Raw genomic sequence first — 22,616 nt, forward strand, 5'->3', positions numbered from 1 at the left:
AAATAAAAACATTTCCACAAACTGAAAGAGCGATACATTTTTTTTGTAGGAAAGAAAAACGTCCTCATGCTCAGTTTTTCAAATTTAAAGATGTTTTAATTCAGTTTTCTCTCGAGGTATTTACATCTCAGTACAGTATGTGCTCAAGCAAAAAGAAGAACTGTTAAAAAGTTGATAAAAAGTCATAAAGGAGTTGAAATAAAATAAATACACAGATAGTTTCACTCCAAAAAATTGTTAATGAATCTTTCAAGAGTTAAGACACATTTAAGGTTTGGATGAACTGCAAAAATTCAACAAACGAAACAAACTCCAGATTTTGAAGATGGAGAAATCATCTTTGGAGCTGAAAATATAATAGAAGCAACAAAAAAAGGTCCTTTGTTCCTGAAATGTGCAGCCCTGTGTTCAGATTCCTCCTCCGTCTGAAAAAAACGACGTCTGGATCCTCAGAAGAGTCAGATGTTGATGCTGTTAGACCCTGTGAAGTGGGACATGTAGGACGCCAGAGCCGGGTTGGTGGGCAGGATTTTGATCGGCAGGTCCCAGCTGAAGGTATCCACGTCCACATGCTCCGCCCCCGTCCAGACCGTCACCTCTGATTGGTTCTGCAGCACTGTGGGCGGCTCCATGGGCTCCCGGGCCGTGACGAACTCGAAGTGAAGACGCCACCTCAGGATGACTGGAGGGAAAAATGAGACAGTTACAAACTGATGTTTGTTAGAGGTGGAGAAATTCACGGAAACAGGAAGAATAACTCTGGAGAACACAACTTCTGTTGAGTTAGGTCTGACAGCTGGTGTTAACTGATTTTCAGTTTTTCTCTGTCACGTCAAGTTTTTCAACTACACGGTCTGCTTTTCTTAAACTATAAAAAAAATACTTTACTCAACAGATGTGTGCTTGTTTTATAAACATCTTAAAACATTGACGAACAATGATATATGAAAAAAAAACAGGCATGACTGCAACATTAGTTTAACACGTTATGTTTTTTACATGGCCACTGGAGGAGCCACAGGAGCAGACATAATCTGAAACAAAGGAAATATATACCTAAGATGGAATACACTGTAAACCCCAAAGTTCAAATTACTCCATTGAATTAAGCTATGAAAACTTAAAATTTGTTAATAAGTTCAATTTACTCAAATGTTTGAGTTTTCAGTGTTGAAACTGATGATTTATGAGTAGATTTGACTTTTGTTACTGATTAAGTAAGAACAACTTAGAATCATTAGTTTGTGGCTGTGTTTCGTAACCGTGAGTGAGGAGGGGACGCAGTCGATATGAGACCCTGCTGAACTTCTGGAGGTGCAGCAGTGGCACAGGTTTTCTGTGCTCTACATGACACGGACTGTCTGTGCTCTAGGTGGTGTGGACTGGCTGTCTGCGTCATAAATAAATAAAAATATCTTATCACATTTTCAAAATTGGCCTAAATAGCATGATAGTCTAGTCAAACATTCATAGATAAATATGTTAACCATTAGGCTTACACACTGAAAAGGTCAATAGGTACAAGACCCCGTGCCATGGAGCACAGTACCCCAGTCAGTGCCCCTTGACGAACAATATTTCAATGAACAGCAGGGTCTCATATCTCCTGCCTTCCCTCCTCACTCACGGTTACTAAAGTTATGAAATTAGAGCTGATTTTTGTTGTGACGGCGTTTGTAACCATGAGTGAGAAGGGAACGCTGTAGATATTAGACCCAGCTGAACTTTATAATGTTATTTAATTCAGTTTTTCTGATCTGCTTCAATTTTTCATTATTACATTTACTTCACTCATAAGACAAATTTATTGATATCACATCTTTCAGTTTTGAGTAAGGTCAACTTATTATGTTTTACATGATATGCAACATTTTCAACATTACTTAATATTTCTATATGTAAGAAATAAGCATCAGGTTTATTTGATTAAAGACATACAGTAGAATGATTTTCCATAATAATTGTAACTACTTAAGATGTTGAGTTAAATTAACTTATTTCATTACTTCGTTTTTTAAGGTAACAGTTTACAAGCATTTTTCAAGAAAACTCAACTTTTCCGGGTTTACAGTGTGGTTACAAGCTTTCCTACTATGCTAGCTTTCTGTTAGCAGATATTGATCGTACTGACCTATTGGGGGCTGCACACACCTCTCACCACACTGTCTCAGTTGTGATGTAATCAGATGGAGAGTCTTACTACAGCTAATCAGAGGAATTTTGCTTATCTAAAGGGTAAGCTGTAAAGAACTTGACATGCCAGAAAAGAAAAGGACTGCAATTTTGGAATCAGCCAATTTTAGTTTGAATCAGCATAAAAAATGTTTCTAATTGTTCCCCGGTGTAATCCGTGCCTGTGTTTCCAGGAGCGATCTGAGCATGAGCAGAAGAAAATGTGATGAATTCAATCATGAACCTGTCTGACCTGTGTCTGTGCTGAACCCCGGTGTGACGTTCAGAGGCACGGGCAGAGAGAAGTGGCTGGACGCCGTGTGGAGGCAGGACTCCATGTGCCGCCCGTGTCCCGTCACACTGACCCCCTGTCCAGCTCGCCGCTGGTACGTCGCCTGGATCTCCTCCTCGCTCTGTAGACTGACTGAGTACTGCAAAACAAAGACAGGCACGCTGAAAACGAAGAGCTCAGCAGTGAGTAAAAAAAACACGAGAGCTGTGAACACACCTGCAGGCAGGGGATGTCTCCCTCTGAGAAGTTGAAGGTGCCGACGATGTCTTCCCCGAGTCTGTAAACCGTTTTGAAGATGCAGAATTTGGCGACTTTCCCTCGCATGTTGGTGATATTAAACATGTCTGAGAAAGACAAAAGGAAGACGAGTCAGAAACAGCGCAGATTCTTCTACAGCTCACCGTGTTTCATCCAGTCTGCAGCCACAACCCGCTCACTATGAATCATCCCTCACTTGAACTCAAGCAGCGAACAGAGAAGAGGAAGTGACTCACGTGGGCAGCGCCTCGAGGTGCTGACCATCAGCATGTCCAGAGCTCGCTCCAGAGGCCGAGCGTCTCTGCGGCTCGCTTCCTCCTCCTCCAGGAACGGGTTGGATGGGGAAACTTCCTCGTCTTGGGGAAACGGAGGCTCTGGCATTCCTGTAAGTCACACAGTTCACAAGTTTACACCATGACGTGACTTTCTTTCATCATCTGTGAGGTAACACCAAGCCCAGTTCCTGTCACCTTGCAGAACCAGCACCCTGAAGGGGACCCGCAGCAGTTTGATCGGCGAGTTGACTCGCTGGCAGCCGATGGTCAGTTTGTAGACATATTTCACCGCCTGACCACGGAAGCTAGGGGGACCATCTATAGGAACCACCTCGCTGTAGGAGTCTGAAAACAAAGAGGAAGGATGTCAGACCATGTCAGAAACTTATTCATGTTGTTACACATCCGTACACACGTACAGGTTTTGCTCTCCCCGGGATCCAGGCGCAGATCACAGAACAGTATCTTAGGCGGCGTGTCCAGCACACACTGCCCTCGCTCCCCTGCAGAAGGAAGAAATTAGCCTTGGATCAACTTTAGAGAGGAAATACTTCCTGGTAAAATGACTTTATGGGTGTTATGGTCGTGGTTTTTCATGCTCCACGCTAACCTCTGCTCGGTATCAGAACGGTGTCGCTCTCGGCCTGGACGTCCTGTTTGTTGCCCTGAGCCGGCAGGGCCACTCGGCTCTCACTGGCGTGAAACTGACAGTGGATCTGAGCGCTGGCCCAGGCGAGCATTTCACTGAGAACACAGCCAGAGAAACAAGGTTAGACAAATATAATGAGAGTAATCTGTTAAAGCATTGATTGAAATGTCCTGCATTGCAAGACACAACGAAACTATCTGAAGGTATTTATTAAAAACTAGCATCCACAAATTTGACACGGAAACACTTCTTTTTACACAGCTAACAAAGTTTTCTCAGTTGGATGGTTTGGATAGAAGCACCACTTTATTTTCATGCTCATTTTGTCCAAAACTGATATGACATAGATCTTTTTTTCCAGCTATAAAAACACTTTATCTCTCCAAATTACAGTTAATCATTAACTCTTATTGTGACGGTGTATTTACTTTGGAAACAGCAACAAAAACAAAAAACTCATCAAAAAAACAAACAAAAAACTTTGACTTCTCTATCATAAATGTAACTTGTATTTGCAGTATGGCCCTAGAAAGTAATAGTTGTATTCACTTTCCAAGATTTTTACAAAGTCTCTCACAATTTTGCTCCAAACCAACTTTATTTTTGTTAAGCACTTTAAAAACAGACACTTTTAACCAAAGTGCTGTATAGAAAAATAAATGAAACACAGTAAGATTCGTGACAGATAAAATGAGATGAAAGAAAACAAAATGTAAAAAATTAAATAAAAAAAATAATAGTAAAAATAAATAAAAAATAGAATAAAATAAAAACATAATTAAAAGCACACAGAAGAGTAAAAAAGAAATAATTAGAATAAATAAATAAAAATCGTTGTCTATTTTTTATACCTGTTTTATTATCATTATTATCCACATTGTAACCTGTATTGAAAATGTGCTATGTAAATAAATGTTAGCGCATGCTTTGGGCGCTAAATCGCGTCGTTGAGTCTTTGGTTGGTGAAGAAGACATCAAAGTTTACCTGCTGGCCGAGGTGGACAGGTGAGACATCGGGTTGGTGAAAGTGATCAGACACTCCATGAGCTCCCCAGCGAGGAACACGGGGCCTCGGGCCATGGAGGCCACCACCTCGATCATCTGCAACGTTACACAGAAAAACCGGCTCAGTTACACGCCAGAAAAAGAAAACGCAGAAAAAAACATTTTCTACGGACACAACACGAAGTTTGATCGGACTTTTACACAGAGGTTCACTTGTTTACTTATTTAAGCCAAAGGCTACTGTTACAGGGTTTTTAAACACATACCTTGGCCCCAAACGGAACTGCAGCAAAACAAAAACGTTGCCTTATCCAAAAATACGCCTCATTTTAAAACATAAATAAGATAAAGAAACATCTGAATGTGTTTTTTCAAGGACTACGCATTACTGTTCTGGTTAGCTAGCACTCCAGCTACAGTAAACAAGCAAATCTATTCGTAGTTGTGGTGTGTCAATCGCGAACGATCCGGCTTTTAGAGTCGACTCTTTCAAGTAAATGACGGTGGCCGATTCCTTATTGGGAGTCGATTTACTTATCTCCTCTATTTTTACTGTTGAAGACACACAAGATTGGTCAAGATGTCATGTGGCAGCTGTGTAGCCGCCATGCTGTTTTAATCTCTTTGTGTTCTATTTTTGATTCATATTTTTCTGTACTATAAGATATGTTCAACTTGTTCACCTGTAAATAGTTATAACTGTACAAATAAATAAAATCAGGGGTTAGACCTTTTAGTCTAAATGTGATGGATCTTTGCTTTTGATTTTAAGGCATACTTTAAGTAACACTGCTCTATGTTAGGGGTATGAGAAAAGGCAGATACATAATTTTTTGTGATTTTTGTTTTTAAATTAGTAATTGATTGTACACATAATTTTACTTTTTTTGTGAAAACGTATTGAGGCTATTTAAAAAACATCTGAAGGAGCCGAAATGATTGACTCTTGAGTAATGCTAGCAAAGAGAACCGACTCTCTGAAATAAGCTGTATTTCTCATCATGGAGTCTTTGAGTTACTACTTCCGGTGATTGTACGACCAATCACAAACCATGGAGAATAACCCCTCGGAAATAACGTAAAAACAACTTCCAATTTTTCACATTTTCATATGTAAGATTTCTTTTGACCGTTTTTGTCATGTTGTTGTGGTAGTTTTATGACAACAGAGAAGAAAATAGCTTTTGAAACGACTCGGTGATAGTTTTTGGTCACCCGTGGAGGAGACGTTCCGTGGCACGGTCAACGCGAGGCGGTATGTTGCTATGGTAACAAGTAGGGAGGCAGAAGCGTAATGTTTACAACCGGTCTTGCATTTTGTTTATGTTAACATTTTTTACCCAAAGAATTATTTTTTTCAATAGTACAAAAGTGAAAACCAACAAAATGTGTCGATGACTTAGTTAAAGAGAAATATTCAGATTGGCTGAATAAAAACAGCCACCCCTGTTCGCTTGAAATGGTACAGGCTCTGCAGCGACACTGCCGTCATATGGGTTCATTTATCCCTTAATTGTGCTTCACAGGCAACAAACGCTTTAATGTTTGATTTTCATTTAAGTCCCGCCTCATTACAAAAACATTTACTGTTTGAAGATACGTCAAAATAAGACGCTAGGGTCAGGTTTAGATACTCGTGTCCATCACAGGACGTGTTTAATGCGAGTGGCGGGGTAGAAACAGTTACCTGAGAGACAGTGCAGAGGGAATATTTACTCCCCGTGCGGAGGGACGTGCTAGCAGAGGCTGCGGGGACCTGACAGCAGTCGGTTTGGAGCAGCAGGGGGATGACGCCGTTTCTACGGTATTTATAAAGGATTTATATCATCTCGCATGCTTTCATTGAAATCAAAAGGAAGTTATTATCCACTTTTACAAACCAAAAGAAAATGTAGCCAACATTACACGTTAAATAAATACGACGGAACTGTCAGTCTGCGGCTTTGCAGCCAACCGCCGGGTGCTGAGATGCTTACTTTGTATGGGCCCACCTGGTTCACTTGATCATGACTTTTTTAACCATTGCACCATTCTGTTTGGCTTCTCTGTAGGTGGTAAATGAATGGGCTCAGCATACGTCATTTTTCCTGTCGGTTTTCAGCTGCATCCACCCCGGACTCCATGCTACAGAGGATCTGCTGGATCCTTAGGGTGATGCTAAACGTCCCTTAGGAAATGAGCCCTCCGTGCGCTCTTGTGGACTGTAATAACAGTACAATGACTCGAGGACCTCCTACATAAAGGTGCACTTATCATTCCATGCTCGCCTCTTATCCCTGGAGTCATTCAGAGCTGCCAGTTGAGAACCGGTTTTCCCCACAGGAATGATCTGCAGGCTGATCCACTTTAAGATATCCAGGCCTCATGCTGCTGTCTACTGGGAGTGACTACTGATAAAAGGTGGTGAAACCTCCCTGCTCCATAAAGCTCCTTTATCCTACTCACTCAAGCTTTTTTTGTTTGGCATATTCTGCAAAAATGACTTCAGACTGGGGCGAGAAGTCCACAGCGGACCTCATGAGCAGGTATGTGTCCAAGGAAACTGGATATGGAGTTCCCAAGGAGGGTTGGCGGATCTGTCTGGCTCATGAGTTCAAGGAGAAGAGGAAACCCTTTCAGGCTAAAGATGTGTCACTGTCCAATGTTTTGGAGCACGTCGGCCTCGGGATCAGGTGAGAGCATATACAACAACTTTATTTAATATAGCACTTAAAAAACTACATCTACATCCATTTGACAGGTGTACTAGCTTAAAGGAGCAGTACAACAAAAAAAGCAAAATGTAATAAAACATGGATGAGAAATACACATATGCAGGAACAAATCTTTAGCACTAGTGTTGGACTTAGCATGAACTTTAAGATTTTACCACATCCTGAGCACAGCAACCAATAAAACATGACTGTTACAATTAAACTGTAACCACATGTTGTCCAGAGGATGTTTTAAGGATGTGTGACATTTCAGAGACCGAGAAACCGTGTCACAATATGCAAAAAAAAACACCAGAGTAAGCGATAATTTCAGCCGCAAAGAACATAATTAATGCCTCTGCATTCGGATGTCTCTAAACGCACAGTCAGTGCAGTTTTCTGACCTACACCCTTCAGTTTCAGGGATGTGAATGAGAACAGAGGGAAGTTATTGTGAGGTGGATCAAACTAACCTTAGGGCAGAGATTTAAAGGGTGTTATTACTGATGAATAGTGAGGCTAATCCTTTAAAGCGTACCAAAACAAACCAGAAGATGAAATACTTCACATTTATAAACAAGGCTAATCTGTCGCCCCAGTTTTTGGCTGTAAAGATTTTTTCTTGATAATGATTTTCTTCATTTTTTTGCGACTCTACTTTGATAACCCAACATTTTTGTGTCTAGAACTAGGGGTTTAACTTCCAGATTTCAACCGTCTTGTTTCAAACTACAAAAACACACTAAGTTTAGCATTGTTTATTTTACAGATACAGCTCTTAATGTCAAACTCATCCACCGTTAGCATAGCTAGCACCACCAAGCCAGCTTAACAAGACACAGCCTACACTGAAATGTAAGGGCGTACTCAGACCTGGACTGTTCGGTCCACTTTAAACGGACCAGGGTTCGTTTCCCACGCTGGTGCGGACTTTTCGTGCAGGTGTGAATAGACACAAACGAACCCTGGTGCGGACCAAACAACTGGACCAAGACCCACTTTTTGAGGTGGTCTCGGTCCGCTTCCAAACAAACTCTGGTGCGGTTCGTGGTTCTCCGGTGCAGGTCTGAATACAAACCAAGGTCCATCCGAACTAACTACAGGATACATGTGCCTTTTGGGCCTATAAAGCCACCGTAACCTAAACGTCTTTGGTTCATACCTGATCCTCTGTCTTCTGTTTAGCCACGCTGTTGCTAGCATGCTGTTCCTAAATTGTAAACGTTTTTGTTAAGCTGCTTTGAAGGAGCTGCTCTTGAAACTGAAAATGATTTTGCAGCTCTAATAAGAGCACAAACACACACGTTTGCCTCCATTTCCAGGTCTGTATTCTGTGTGCCGCCCTTTGTCAGTGCTGTCCAATGAGAGTACTGATCCTCACACCAGTGGATGTGTTTACAGAATATAGTCCACTTGCAAAAAGTACAATCTGAATACGAACCGCACCAAACGAAAAAAATAAAGTCCGCTTTTGGTCTGGACCAAACAAGTGGACCAAAGGACTTTTCTGGTCTGAATACAGACTAAAATACTGAAAGACTTCCAGGCGACATCTGTCAGCTGTGCGTGTTTTCATCCAGGTAGTTAAGCTGATGTGCTGCAGACGTATAGAAATGAATCAGAAGGTATTTTTTAAGGACATTTTTTTCACACAGTTGCACACATCAAAGATGTCTTCCTTTGTGGACACTTCAAACCTCCACATTACACAGTGGTGTGGTTTCAGTGCATTGTAAACCATGTGTGTTTCCATAATGCAACACCTCAGGGGCTGTGGTGTCATGTTTCTCAGCCCACACCAGAGAAAGATGTTGAGCCGTGAGTTGAGTTGGCTCGTACTTCCACATATTTTATTACATTTTTGTCATTTTCCAGTTTAAGAAGTCTTTTCATAATGATTGTCGTCAACTAGATGACTCCTTGCCCTGTAGAAAGAAGTGTAAAGAAGGACAGTGACCACATTACTGAAGTGTGGTAAGATCTTCTCATCTTGTGGTACACCGCGTTTGAGCTGTAAAGTGCAGATTAAAGATAGACGATGCAGATGAAGTAGTAGATGAGACTTCACAAAGCGTCCTTCAGAAATGTGACGTTAAAATTAAACTTGAGGTCGTAAAAGAAAAGAACATGCATGCTGCATTTCCTCTCTCAGGTCAGCTCGTGCTTCAAGCTGCACTTTGTTTCTTTTCCCATGACTTCAGAAACCTCCAGTCGTGAAGGCAGGAAGTTGTGGGGGAGCTCACAAACACGATGTGTTCACTTGTACAGTTTGAGTTTTTTTGTGGCTCATTTGAAGACGCCCTGCAGTGACAGAACGAAAAGTCCACTGCAGATCTAAACATCTGCGGGGCAGGTCGGGTTTGTTTTCTCAGCAGCCTGCTGTCATCTGAGACGCAAAGAAATCCAGCCTGGCTGCAACATTTTCTCTTACTTTTCACTTTAATCTTCATGAGTTTTGCTTGACTCAAGACTCTCTGAAACTAGCCTGTAACCAAATCTGCTTTATGGTAAATCTTTATTGAACTGTGACGCCACTTGCAGCTCTTTCTGATCATTTAACCACCGCCTGTTGGGCGTCATTTCTTCCTTCATGACTAAGTGATGCTCAAACAGAAATCTGTTGCAATGCTAAATGCAAAACAAACATCTCCTCTTAGCCTAAACAAACATTTATGCCCAACTCTCATTCCAGGTGTATGTCTCAGGTGCTTCCTCTCCATGGGAACCCTTGTTAATTATTGCGTAAGGCAGCGTGAGAGTCGTATAGCTGCAGCAGCAGTAGGAGGTAAATGTTTGCAAAGGGAGCAAACAGAATTGTTATTAAAGCCAGGAGGAGTCACACCTCTAGCTGTAAATCATTTGAGTGAAACGGTTTGTTTAACATGTAGAAGTTACACCCATGAAAAACGAGACATGATGGAAGAAAGAGTGCATTTACTGCTGGAAATTATGTGCAGAAACAAACGATCTGGCTGTAATGACAAACAAAACTAGCTTGAGCAAAGTGCCATATGTGCACCATTATTCTGTCCACTTCCTGTGATGTTGTTGTTTTTGGCTACGCATGAAGGCAGTAGAGATGTTGTGCGTCTTCTTCAAAGAAAGCAGATGGTCTATTGTGGCTCAAATGGCATTGATTATTTGGGAGTAAACAAGGTCATAATAATAATGAGGAAGAGGCTGATGGGTCGCTGCCTGGTTTGACTTCTGAGGATGCAGAGACTGGCAGTGATGAGCTACACTGTAAAAAAAAAAATTCAAATTGTGTTTTCTGCTGCCTGTCTTGGCCAAGTCTCTATTGAAAAAATGTTTTTAATCTCTAAATAAAATAAAATAAAATAAAATAAAACAAAATAGAATAAGTTTTTAATATTGGTCGACACACTGTAAAAATCATTGGGTATTGGGATGGTAATTGGTAAGATTTTGTCAATACCGATGCCCAAAAATTAGCTTTACAGGTTTTCTGTGTCAACAACATTTAATTGAGTTTATACTGTAAGTGAATAAAAATGTAATTGGTCCCTGAGTCTGGATATTTCTGGGCATAATTAAACAGAAACAGGTAAAAATTGCACACAATGTGATGTTGATGTGCTGTGTTGTAATATATTAATTATTCAAGTAGGCTATCTAGTGTCTCAAAGTGGTTATAGCAATAGTTTAAGTTGTTTGGAACCTTTCCGTAATTATAAAGTCATCCATGAACCTTTCAATTAGCTATTGACATTTAAAATTCTCAGTATTTTTTATTTCTGAAGCTGAAGTTATACTGATGTATGCTAACTGCTAGCATATCAATGCAGTTTCCCATCTAGTTAGCATCAAGCTTGGGCTATTTTGTTATTTGGGAAAATAAAGTGATTTATACCATTTTGAATGTACTGATTATGAATCTTCTGAGAGAGAGTTATGTACATTTCTTTATGAAGTCAGCTCTTTAGTAAAACTTAAAGCTGAAAATCCTGACTCAGAGTTTTCTTGGGAAACGTTAGCTAACTGCTAAGCTAAGATAGCTGCAGAAGACTAGCCGACGTAAGGCCCGACAGCTTCGGCACAATGTAAAGAATTGATAAGGGGATCGTTAAGCACAAAGGCTAATGATATCCATGGATTGAAACATTTATTATTGATTCTCAACAGGAACCAGTTTTCAATTCCCATCCCTTATTGGGTACATGGTCTGCGCCATGTGAAGCACAGACAGCCTGTACCTCCTGCAGTGCAACATATCTATGTACAGCAGTGTCTCCAACTCTGTGTTTCCTCCTCACTTACTAAAAGCCATCACACCAAAAATTACTTTACTATAAAAAAAGTGCTGTATCTAAACATAATTTGATATTTGAATTTACAGTAATTTTTTACAGTGTAGCTTCACCTTAAGCTGCTCTACATGACCTCACAGGGAACACTATGATCCAAACAAAACAGACTTGTACAAACATGATCACTGATGATCTTATCATGTAAACAAGCTACATACCTAGCATATTGTTATTAGCATTCCAAACCTCACAGATTAAGATTATTTTAGTACACCGGAGAGAAATGAGGTCACATGTTCCCAACTTAATGGTGTTATAGTGTTGTATTGACAGCTAACATTGAAGAGTTGGTTTTAACCTAGTAATAAGCTAGGTGTTTCATGCTAGCTTTTTATCTTTGTTTATTTGCCAGTTTGTGATTTTTTTTAACACCTATAAGAAATGATTAAGTGTCGTCCCTGGTAGTGTTCCTGTGTTAATATGCTAGTTTTATTAGCTACTTCAGTTTGGAATTTTAAAAATTTAATCACTTAAAAAATAAAGACTTTTGTCATTTTTGCACATTAGCATGAAACGTATCATGTCAGACTAAAGTTCACAGGATTAAGGCAGCCAAACCCTTACCCCATTTTTAACCTAGTCAATATTTAACATTATTAATCCCCTCACACACACACACAGACACACAGAGACTCAAGCGCAGAAATCGACCGTTAACATCATTCAGATGGAGTGGAAAGTTGCCTCGTCCACTCCACTTCCCTCCCTCACAAGTGCTTCCTTTGTGCTGTTGCACAATTCTCTCTTTTGTGACTGTGCCTGTGTGTGTTTCTGTGTGTGTGTGTACGAATTAATCATTCGTCCCAGCTGTGGCACAAAGAGCATGTTTTATTAGTGACATTTATGCTCCTTAAGGTTGATTTTAAACTCATTTTTCACATTAACGACGGCGTTTTAAAACTCTTCGACACACGAGACCAAAGGGCAAATTCTGTTAATTTTCATGCTTGTTTTCAGACATTTTTCTTTGCTGTTTCTTTTCCTCTAGCGACCGTAAATTAATCCATTCCCTGTATTCTGTGTATGTCTCCATCCAGGTATCTAAAATGGTGGTACAAGAAGACCCAGGTGGAAAAGAAAGCTCCATTCATCGATATGTTTCGTGCTCAGCCATTACGTCAGATATACGGTGAGTCTGGGTCACTCTTACAACATATAACTGATCAAAGTCTGGATTTGAGAGGGATAAACAAACTGTTACATACGTATCTCAAAGTGTTGTGGAATATTACACAGCAGTAATCCTGTCTTATGTTTGAGCAAAACCTCAGTTGACCTCTCTAACTTAAAAAATGAATCTAATTTAGAGGAATATGAACAGGAAATTGAAGCTGTAAGCAGCATAAAAGTCTGATTGTTTGTGGTCAGTTGTCCAAAAAAATACCAGACTGTAGAGTCATCTTCTATCAAGTTCTGATCATTACAGAGAAACCAGTGTTTTAGATTCAAGAGTCACCAGTTAACAAGGTCACACTCGACACTGAAACACCAGAGACTTCTGCAGCTGTGTTATTAAATGTGTCTTCTTAATACAACCTCAGGTAACAAGGTTTGACTGCAAAGAAGTAATTTTAACAGCTGATAATCTCAGGCTGTTTACACAAACGCAAAAGTTTGTTGTGTTTCAGCCTCGCGCAGGCACACTAACACACATACACACCGTCTCACACACACATACACACAAGTCTTCATTCGTCTAAGCCAGGGGTGGCCAACCAGTCAGAGACCAAGATCCACAAAAGCTACCGTGGTACTACAAAGAGCCACATCACCCACGCACTTCCTCTTACACATAAATGAAATGAGATAAGATGAAAATCAATAGATTTCCAATTCTTAAAGCGACATTTACTGTGTTTGCTAGTGTGTTTAAATACATACTTGGAGCCGTGTCAAAGACATATTTCTGTTTTTACGGCAGAAGACACAAAGTTTCATCTATCTATTTAGATAGCTATGAGCATTTGTGCGATGTAAAGAAAAGAAAGTGAAACTTAAGTATCAATCTCATCACCCAAGTATTGATCAATACTGATCACAACGTTGGCATAAATGCATCAATATTTTAGATTGCTTGGTACACCACTACTCACAACAATATATATATTTTTTTATGAATGGATCAAAGAGTCGTGCACCAAAAGGTAAAGAGCCGCATGTGGCTCGCGAGCCGCAGGTTGGCCACCCCTGGTCTAAGCATAGTGAAAAATGGAATCGTCAAGCAATTGATCCTGAGCAGCGGCTTTCAGTATGTTTAAGGTATGCGCGGCGTGCACACACACAGGCACACAAGTCTTCATTCATCAACTAAATATCACCTGAAATGCATAGAGAAAATATGTCAGAAAGCGTGAAAATGAGATGTCGAAGTAGCCTACTGCATCTCTGATAGTCAAACTACCTTGGAAAGGGGCTGGGCGGATGCGAAAAAAATGCAAAAAATCAAACCTGTTTCAAAAAAAATCATGTCGGACGAAAGTTTTGGACAGAGTGTGCAAACATGGTTGACCTAACGTGAGATCAAATTTATTTTTCAACGTGCGTAAGTTTTGGACCAAAAAAAAAAAAAGTTTGAAGTGAAAGTTGTCGTGTAAACTGGGCCTAAATCCAGTTTTTACTTAGAATATTTAATAATAAAGTTGTATTGTAGCCATGGTTATAATAATGTGAACTCACTTCGAAGGATTTTGTGTTGAAAGTTAAACTATGGTATCTTTTTGATTTGGGAGGTTTTCTGGTTTATTGACACAAATTCAAGTCTATATTTCACAGTCTGGTAACACCCTCGCGTCCCTTCACAAACCTTTGTATTCTGCAGCACTTTTGTTGCCAAGATGGGCGTGCTGACATATCTGTTTACAAACAGTAAACTGGTCTATAGTTTGGGATTATCTACTAATCTTTGGTTTCTTTCATGTTTTGCAGGTGCTCCGCTCGGCGGTATTGGAGGAGGAACTATCACCAGGGGTTGGAGGGGGGAGTTCTGCAGATGGCAGCTCAACCCTGGAATGTACCACTACAAAACTGTCATAGGGAACCAGGTAAACTGGATGCCAAACGGCCTCTTTTAATGTAAAGTAGTCTCTTTATGTCTCTTTAGCTTGCATCTGTTGAAATCCAGCCAAAGTCCACTGATAACTCCTGTGGCCACTTGGAAACTGTTTGCATTGCTGATAAAGAGTCACTATCTCCTCTGTAGTGTCATAAAAGCAAAGGAGAACTGATAAACCAGCGTGTCCTCAATAATTGATCAACTTTAGTGCAGTTTTTCATTTCTATAAGGGTTTGAACTGCTGAGTTTCACATTCTCAAACTGTGAAAGCTGCAGCGTTGGAGTTCAAGCAGGGACAGATCTATTGTTACGGAGACACAGAAAGCAGATTCCTCCCTGAGCAGGAAAGAATGCAGCGTATGGGAGGGTGTGATGCCTTTTGTCCTGGAAAAAGCGCTCCCATGTCACCAAAATGCTTTCCACTTAAAAGCTGGGAGCACATTCAGGTTCTGACATCCTGCCCTGGGGTCGTCAAAGGGCATTCTGGGAAGTCTAACCCACATTGAGTAAAAAAAGAGGAACAAACCAGTTTTTTACGAGTTTGTCTTTTCTTTCTTAGTTTACAGTATGCCTCCGGCGAGGGGGACAAACGGTTTACCAGCAGGTTCTCTCCGTCGAGCGTCCGCCCACATTACAAGGCTGGAACTGGGGCTACTGCGGCGAGTACGCCTTCTACCACGCTCTGTACCCCCGAGCTTGGACTGTGTATCACCTGCCGGGACAGAATGTGACTCTAACCTGCAGACAGGTCTCTCCAGTCATCCCACATGACTACCAGGTAACTGATGCATCATCGGAACTTCATTTCATCCAGCAGAATTATGAAAGAAGGGTCTTAATGCTTAGTTAATCTGTCATACTTCTCCATTCTCACAGGACTCCAGCCTCCCTGTCGCTGTCTTTGTGTGGGACATCGAGAACAAGAACGATTACGCCCTTGACGTCTCCATCATGTTCACGATGGTTAACGGGTCGGGACACAAAGACGACAAGAGCGGGGGTCACTGGAATGAACCATTCCACCTGGAGAAAGAGGGGGAAGCGGTGTCTGGAGTTTTATTACACCACTGCACCACTGTAAACCCTTACACTCTGTGCATCGCCGCCCGAGAGCAGGTTTGATTCAAGTTTTTTTTTTCTGCACAAATAGTTCACAAGAAGTAAACAGGATTACAAACACAAAAAGTCCAGCTAGGTTTAAATCTGAGGGTTTAATGCGGATTAAAAGTTGGATTTGAAAAGTGTTTGTGTGCATGTTCTTACAGCCAGACAGAGAGATCAGTCACCAGACGGCGTTCAGTCCAAAGGGAACATGTAGCAGCTTGTGGAGTGACCTCATCACTGACGGACGGCTGGACTCGCCGACAGGTCGGTCGGTCGCAGGAGATTCAGTTTATTAATCCATGGGGGAAAATAAGTATTGAACGCGTCAACTTTTTTCTCATTACGTTTATTTCCAAAGCTGCAATTCAAACAAAATTTCTACCAGACATTGGTATTAACTCAAATAATCCACACATGAAAAGAAATCACAGCGTTCAGGTCCATAAATAATGATTATGAGGAATGAAGTACGATAACACAGGAAAAAAGTATTGAACACACCATGGAAAGGCTGTATACTTTGACAAGGAAATGCACCATACCACCTGAAATCTGTCAGTAATTATTACTTCAACTTCCAATTAGTGCAAACCAACATCAGCTGGGCTAGAGCATGATGGGTAAAGGCAAAGAGCTCTCTGAAGACATTCACAACCTGATTGTTGCTCAGCATCAGAATGGAACTGGTTACAGACTTATATCAAAGCACCTGAATATTCCAGTCAGCACCGTTGGGGCCATTATTCACAAGTGGAAGAAGCACCACCTTACCATCAACAGGCCACGCACAGGAGCTCCTTGAAGATTTCTGACCAGGGAGTCAGAATGATAGTCAGAAGAGTACTCAACGAGCCAAGGACCACCCTGAAAGTGCTCCAGAAAGACCTGGAGGCAGCAGGTACAATTGTTACAGAGAAAACAATAGGCTGGACGCTCAGCCTGCAAGACTCCATTCCTTAAGAAAAGGCATGTTGAAGCTGGTTTAAAGTTTGCTAAACAGCATCTTGACAAGCCTGTAGAATACTGGGAGAATGTTGTCTGGTCAGATGAGACCAAAACTGAACTTTTGGGCTGTCATACTACAGACCATGTTTGGAGGAGAAATGGCACTGCACATCAGCCAAAAAACACTACACCAACAGTGAAGTTTGGAGGTGGAAGCATCATGGCATGGGGTTGTTTCTCATCTCATGGTGTTGGCAAACTTCATATAACTGACGGAGCAATGAATGGAGCCATGTATGGGGAAATTCTTGATATGAATCTGCTGCCATCCACCAGGATGATGACGATGAGACGTGGCTGGACCTTCCAGCAGGACAACGATCCAAAGCACACGGCAAAGTTGACTCTCAAATGGTTTCAGAAAAAGAAAATCAATCTGTTAGAACGGCCTAGTCAATCACCTGACTTCAATCCAACAGAACATTTGTGGTCAATACTTTTTCCTGTGCTATGTTCCCCACTGTAAGTCTAGATTTGCCGAATCTAGACTAATCTAAACGCCAAACAGCTTCTTCTGTAACAGATGTGAAAAAGTTTTGATCTGGACAGAGATCCCACTCTGTAACCTCCCTCTCTTGGTTTTGCTCAGGCTCCAGCCCGCCAACACCCAAAGGAGAGAAAGTGGCGGCAGCGTTGGCGGTTGGTTGCTCAGTAGCAGCTCAGGGACACAACACTGTGGAGTTCTGCTTGTCATGGGACATGCCCACAATCACCTTTGGCTCCAGGGAGCGGGAACACATCAGGTACAATAAACACTGAGGTTGGGTTTTGTTCCTGTTTTTCCTGCCAGAGTCTTTACGTACTACTTGTCCAATCAAAACAAAAACATGCCAAAGTTATCCAAAAAATTTAAAGATTCAGAGGTATCTCTTCTCTTTCATCAACATCTCCCAGTCCTACTGGTCCTACAAGTTCTCTGTCCCACAATTCTTTGCTTTGAAGTCAAACTTTGGTCAGAGTACAAAAAACATTGAGCCAGTGTTGTCTTGTTTTCTTTTCTGCTCTGGTTGTTTGACAACGTGGCTTTGGCAACCACCAGAAACTACAAGTGCTCACATGATTGTGTTATCAACGTGATTCCCCTGAGTCCCTGAGTTGTTTAATGTTTTGTTGATGATGAAACTCACAAACATCAGGAACATTATTGGTGTGAGGGTGATTATTTAGTTCGAACTGGAAACCTTTCAAAGTTTCACTTCTGAGAAACTCTTTTCATTCCCAGTCATGTAACCTACCTGTTGCATATTAACCTAGTCAGTTGGGAAAGCTTCCCCCTAAACTTTTTCAGTGGTTTGTCCCAAATTCTTTGAATAATTTTCAGTTTATAGTCAGCAGAAAAATACAACTTTCAGCTTTTTTGAATTTATTATAAAAATACTGTGTGTGCTGTCTCCCTAAGCTCTTGTTTTGTTGTCTTTCCAGGAGATACACTCGTTACTTCGGCAGTAAAGGGGACGCCTCGCCCTCGCTCAGTCACTACGCGCTCACACACTACAGGCAGTGGGAGAGCAGCATCGAGGAGTGGCAGAGACCCATCCTCCAGGACAGGTAGCTCACAGCTCTACAGCTCTACAGGTAAAAACAGAAAAACTGTGCTTTGTGGATACAGATGGTTATTTGTGTTTCAGCTCCCTCCCTTCGTGGTATAAGTCAGCTCTGTTTAACGAGCTGTACTTCGTGGCGGATGGAGGGACGGTGTGGACCGAGCTGCCTGAGGACGCTGACGTTAGCGGTGGCGTTCGGAGTGAGGATGGAGGGCTGCCAGCTCAGCCTGATGTCATCAAGGAGTACGGACGGTTCGCTTACTTGGAAGGTAAAGAAACAGAGAATTTAAGAAAATGTTTTTTTTTTTTTTACAACATCCACTGATCATTTCACTTATTTTCAGGTCAGGAATACAGAATGTACAACACATACGACGTGCACTTCTACGCTTCCTTTGCACTCATCATGCTGTGGCCCAAACTGGCCCTGAGTCTGCAGTACGATATAGGTAAGAAAACTCCTGTTCGAGCGTGTGTTGGTCATAAAAAAGAGGCTTTACCTGTGAGAAATTTACTGCATCAATCTTTCCTCAGCTGGCAGTGTGGTTCAGAAGGACCCGACAGAGAGGCTTCATCTGATGAGCGGGCTGTACTCTCCTGTTAAGGCCAAAAACGTGGTCCCTCATGACATCGGAGATCCAGGTAGGATAGAGTTCATTACCTGAACCTGTGAAAGCTCAACTGGACTTAAGTCATTCAGAAGCCACAAAATAAGACAAATAAGTGTATGAAGTTTTAAAAATAGAAAAAAATCTTGTGAAAAATAATCTCAGCAAGAAGTTTTTTGTGTTTATAAAACTGTGCATGTAATGTTACAAGTTTTTTTTTTTTTAATTAGATTTTTTAAAAATTGAAACATTCAAAATGGCATAAAATTCATAACTTTGCCACATTTATTAAATTTCAATTAGTTGCAAAATGTTTCAAAACATTTAAAATTCCCAAAGTTTGTATTTTTCTAAGTGAAAATAAAAAAAATGTGCAAAAATTTTTAAATTTCAAAAAATCTACCGAAATTCATGAATTGAGAAAATAAAAAATAACAAAACTGTAAATTCAAAATTTGCTAAATTTTCCAAAAATTGTGAAAAAAATGTAGAAAAGCAAAATTCTTTAAAGAAGTGGAATCTAAGTTATTTGCAAAAATTAAAAAAACATAAAGAAAATAAAATAAAATATTAAAATTAGCAAAAATTTCAAAACTTTGCCAAAACTTCAAAAATTGAAATTTTATAGAATTGCAAAAAACACAAAAATTACAAAAAAAAAACTCTCAAAAAAAAATTCAAGCTTTATTTCAAGAGGTGATGCATATGTAGTTGAACAAACGTCAACGCATTATTTTTTTTTAATGTCGGTGTCTTCATTTATATACACCTTCTCTAAGAAAAATTTAAAAAATCTTTTAACAATTATATTTTTTAAAGCTACAAGAAGCCACTGCAAAGGACTAAGACAGCTGCATGAGGCTCCAGAGCTGCAGGTTGCAGACACTTGCTGTGAAAGAATGAAGGAGTGGAGTAATTTGAAGTTTCATTTGCATTCTTTGTTGCAGATGATGAACCCTGGCAGAGAGTCAATGCTTACCTCATCCACGACACGGCCGACTGGAAGGACCTGAACCTGAAGTTCGTCCTACAGGTTTACAGGGATTTTCACGTCACGCAGGACACCCAGTACCTGCGGGACATGTGGCCTGTCTGTCAGGTGAAACAGAGACTGGATGAGATTCATCAGACGCTGTGAGTTTTCTTCCACTTGGGTTTCTGACTCTTGGTTTGTTTCCAGGCGGTGATGGAGTCGGAGATGAAGTTCGACTTGGATGGAGATGGATTGATAGAAAACTCTGGCTATGCTGACCAGACGTACGATGGTTGGACGGTGACGGGGCCAAGGTCAGAGGTTTGAAAGTAAACTGATCAAATACATTAGAGTGACAGAAAAAAGTAGCATGATGTTCTGTTTACGACTTCCAGTGCGTACTGTGGCGGGCTGTGGTTGGCATCCCTGTGCGTGATGTGTAAGATGGCCCGCCTGGTGGACAGCGAGGAGACACACCAACGATACAGGGACATACTGAACAGAGGCAGCGCTGCTTTTGACAAACTGCTCTGGAACGGTAAAAATTATACCTGACACAACCTTAAAATGTAAACAAAAACAAAAAACGCAAGGACAATCGTCATGACTGCTTTCTGTTGTTCCACGTTTAGGCAAATACTACAACTACGACAGCAGTGGGAGGGATCTTTCTAACAGCGTCATGTCCGATCAGTGTGCCGGACACTGGTTCCTTAAAGCATCTGGGCTGGGAGAGGGAGACTACCAGGTGGGTTGAAGAAAAACTACGAAGGTACTTGACACTCATCTGAATCTTTGAGGTCTTAAACTCGCTTCCCGTCTTGTTACAGGCTTTCCCAAAAGAGAAAATCCAAACCGCACTAAGATCCGTCTTTGACTTAAACGTGATGAGCTTCGCTGGAGGTCAGATGGGGGCGGTGAACGGCATGCGCCCTGAAGGGGTCGCCGACCGCTCCAGCGTCCAGTCAGATGAGGTCTGGATCGGAGTGGTGTATGGACTTGCAGCCACCATGATCCATGAGGTAGGCGCAGGCGTATGTGACTGATGAAGATGACTTTTCTGCTTATTTTTGCCTTGAAATTTAGCCTCCAAAAAAATCATACACAATTGGTGCCTGGCTTTTCTGACATCCAGAAAACAAGAAGTTTGATGGACTAACTTCTGTCTTGTTGCTTCTTTAGGGTATGTACGAAGAAGGAATGCGCACAGCAGAGGGTTGTTATCGGACTGTTTGGGAGAGACTGGGCATGGCCTTCCAGACTCCTGAAGCGTACTGCGAGAAGGGCATCTACCGCTCCCTGGCTTACATGAGGCCTCTGAGCGTCTGGGCCATGCAGCTGGCCTTGAACGCCTCACAGAAAGACAAGAACACGTCGGCACAAAGTGGAGCGTCTGTAAGCGAGCAGGATGTGAGAAAAGACCAGAGCTAGGACCTCGGAAAAAGACTGGTGTTAACTTATGATGAATCAAATTCCAACTCTCCAGCAGCAACCATCATGTGCACACCACCTCCCTCTCAAATGTGATCTGAGACGAACCTTGAATTTGATTTGTTTGCTCCAGATGTGTCGTTTGAGTCTTGAGGTCGGACGGTTTTAACTTGACAGAGTCAGAAGCTACTGTAGATCAAGATTTTAGAAGTAGAGTGTAAAAGTTTCAAGAGACAGAAAATGGTTCCTGATGTTTAAAGATATGCAAAGCTAGGCAGCAGCGATTTTAAGACCATGTTTATTTACACTACGTTCCCCAATCATGTGAAAAAAAAATGTTTGCCAACGTCTGAGGACTGTTGTTTATTTTACCAGCTACATAAAGGTATTATTAAAAAGCGGATATTAGTGAACCTTCAGATAATTTAAGCTGTATTTGTTTAACGTCTCAATCAGAAACATGAACACTTGAAGAAAAACAGTCCATCTAAAAATTTCTCCTTGACTTAAATTAAAATGCTGTACTAAGTGAGATACTGTTTGATGAGTAGTGTTGGAAATTACGTTTTTTTTTTAATTGAATTTGGTGCCTTGCTGCATGTTGGCCTGTATCTGCAGTATACTCATGTAGAGGCAACATTTACTGTTTTATATAATCCAGTACTCATGACAATCATGCGTAATAAAAGAACCAAATGGTTAAATAAAGATGGTGTTTTGTGTGATTATGTTGTAATGTGCAGAGATTTGTGTTGACAAAAATTGAATTTGAAATATTGTTAGAATTTGAAATGATCAACTTAATTTTATCACAGAATTTGAGCTGAATATGAAAAAGCAAAACTTAAAATAATTGTTAAGCAGGGATCAGAAGAGAGTTGCAATGCCATGGGCGGACGCCGAGCCACGCCGAGCCACGCCTTGCGTCGCGGAGTTCTTGCCACGCCATCCGTGGGAAGACCAGCAGGGATTAAGGGGCCGTTTACACGACAACGGTTTTAGGGTCAAACGCAAAAGTTTTGTTGCGTTTCAGCCGCCGACAAAGCAGAATATGCCTCCTGCGCCCTGCCGGTCAGCGCACTGCAGCATCAGCGTAAGGGCAGACGCAGGCCATTTCCTCGTCTTCGCCACATGCTCAAACAAAAAAAAAAAAGTCTCAGGGTCTCTTTTGTTAAACTTAGGCAATAATCTGAGATTACCCACAACATCAAAACTCTCAGAAGGCTC

The 22,616-nt window shown here is 41.2% G+C and overlaps 2 protein-coding genes across 2 annotated transcripts; one reads left to right on the top strand and one right to left on the bottom strand.

Moving 5' to 3' along the window:
* Window positions 1-106: 106 nt before the first annotated feature.
* Window positions 107-5,118, bottom strand: rgp1 (GP1 homolog, RAB6A GEF complex partner 1). The gene is made up of 9 exons (XM_074661843.1): window positions 4,918-5,118; window positions 4,632-4,747; window positions 3,608-3,741; window positions 3,417-3,500; window positions 3,193-3,342; window positions 2,959-3,105; window positions 2,681-2,808; window positions 2,426-2,603; window positions 107-682 (listed from the first exon to the last, which is right to left on the bottom strand). Exons 2-9 carry the CDS (start codon window positions 4,745-4,747, stop codon window positions 459-461), a joined length of 1,161 nt encoding a protein of 386 aa, XP_074517944.1. The 5' UTR covers window positions 4,918-5,118; the 3' UTR covers window positions 107-458.
* Window positions 5,119-6,329: 1,211 nt separating this feature from the next.
* Window positions 6,330-22,080, top strand: gba2 (glucosidase, beta (bile acid) 2). The gene is made up of 18 exons (XM_074662228.1): window positions 6,330-6,455; window positions 6,703-7,323; window positions 12,710-12,801; window positions 14,598-14,713; window positions 15,284-15,502; window positions 15,601-15,840; window positions 15,990-16,092; window positions 17,423-17,576; window positions 18,256-18,381; window positions 18,462-18,646; window positions 18,722-18,826; window positions 18,912-19,019; window positions 19,933-20,084; window positions 20,166-20,272; window positions 20,354-20,496; window positions 20,591-20,706; window positions 20,789-20,980; window positions 21,141-22,080. Exons 2-18 carry the CDS (start codon window positions 7,130-7,132, stop codon window positions 21,387-21,389), a joined length of 2,601 nt encoding a protein of 866 aa, XP_074518329.1. The 5' UTR covers window positions 6,330-6,455; window positions 6,703-7,129; the 3' UTR covers window positions 21,390-22,080.
* The last annotated feature ends 536 nt before the right edge of the window (window positions 22,081-22,616 follow it).

The sequence above is a fragment of the Halichoeres trimaculatus genome, unplaced genomic scaffold, assembly GCF_033239565.1.
Source record: "Halichoeres trimaculatus isolate MK-OKI-2021-1 unplaced genomic scaffold, fHalTri1.1 fHalTri1_scaffold_22, whole genome shotgun sequence".
NCBI classification, from domain to species: domain Eukaryota; kingdom Metazoa; phylum Chordata; class Actinopteri; order Labriformes; family Labridae; genus Halichoeres; species Halichoeres trimaculatus.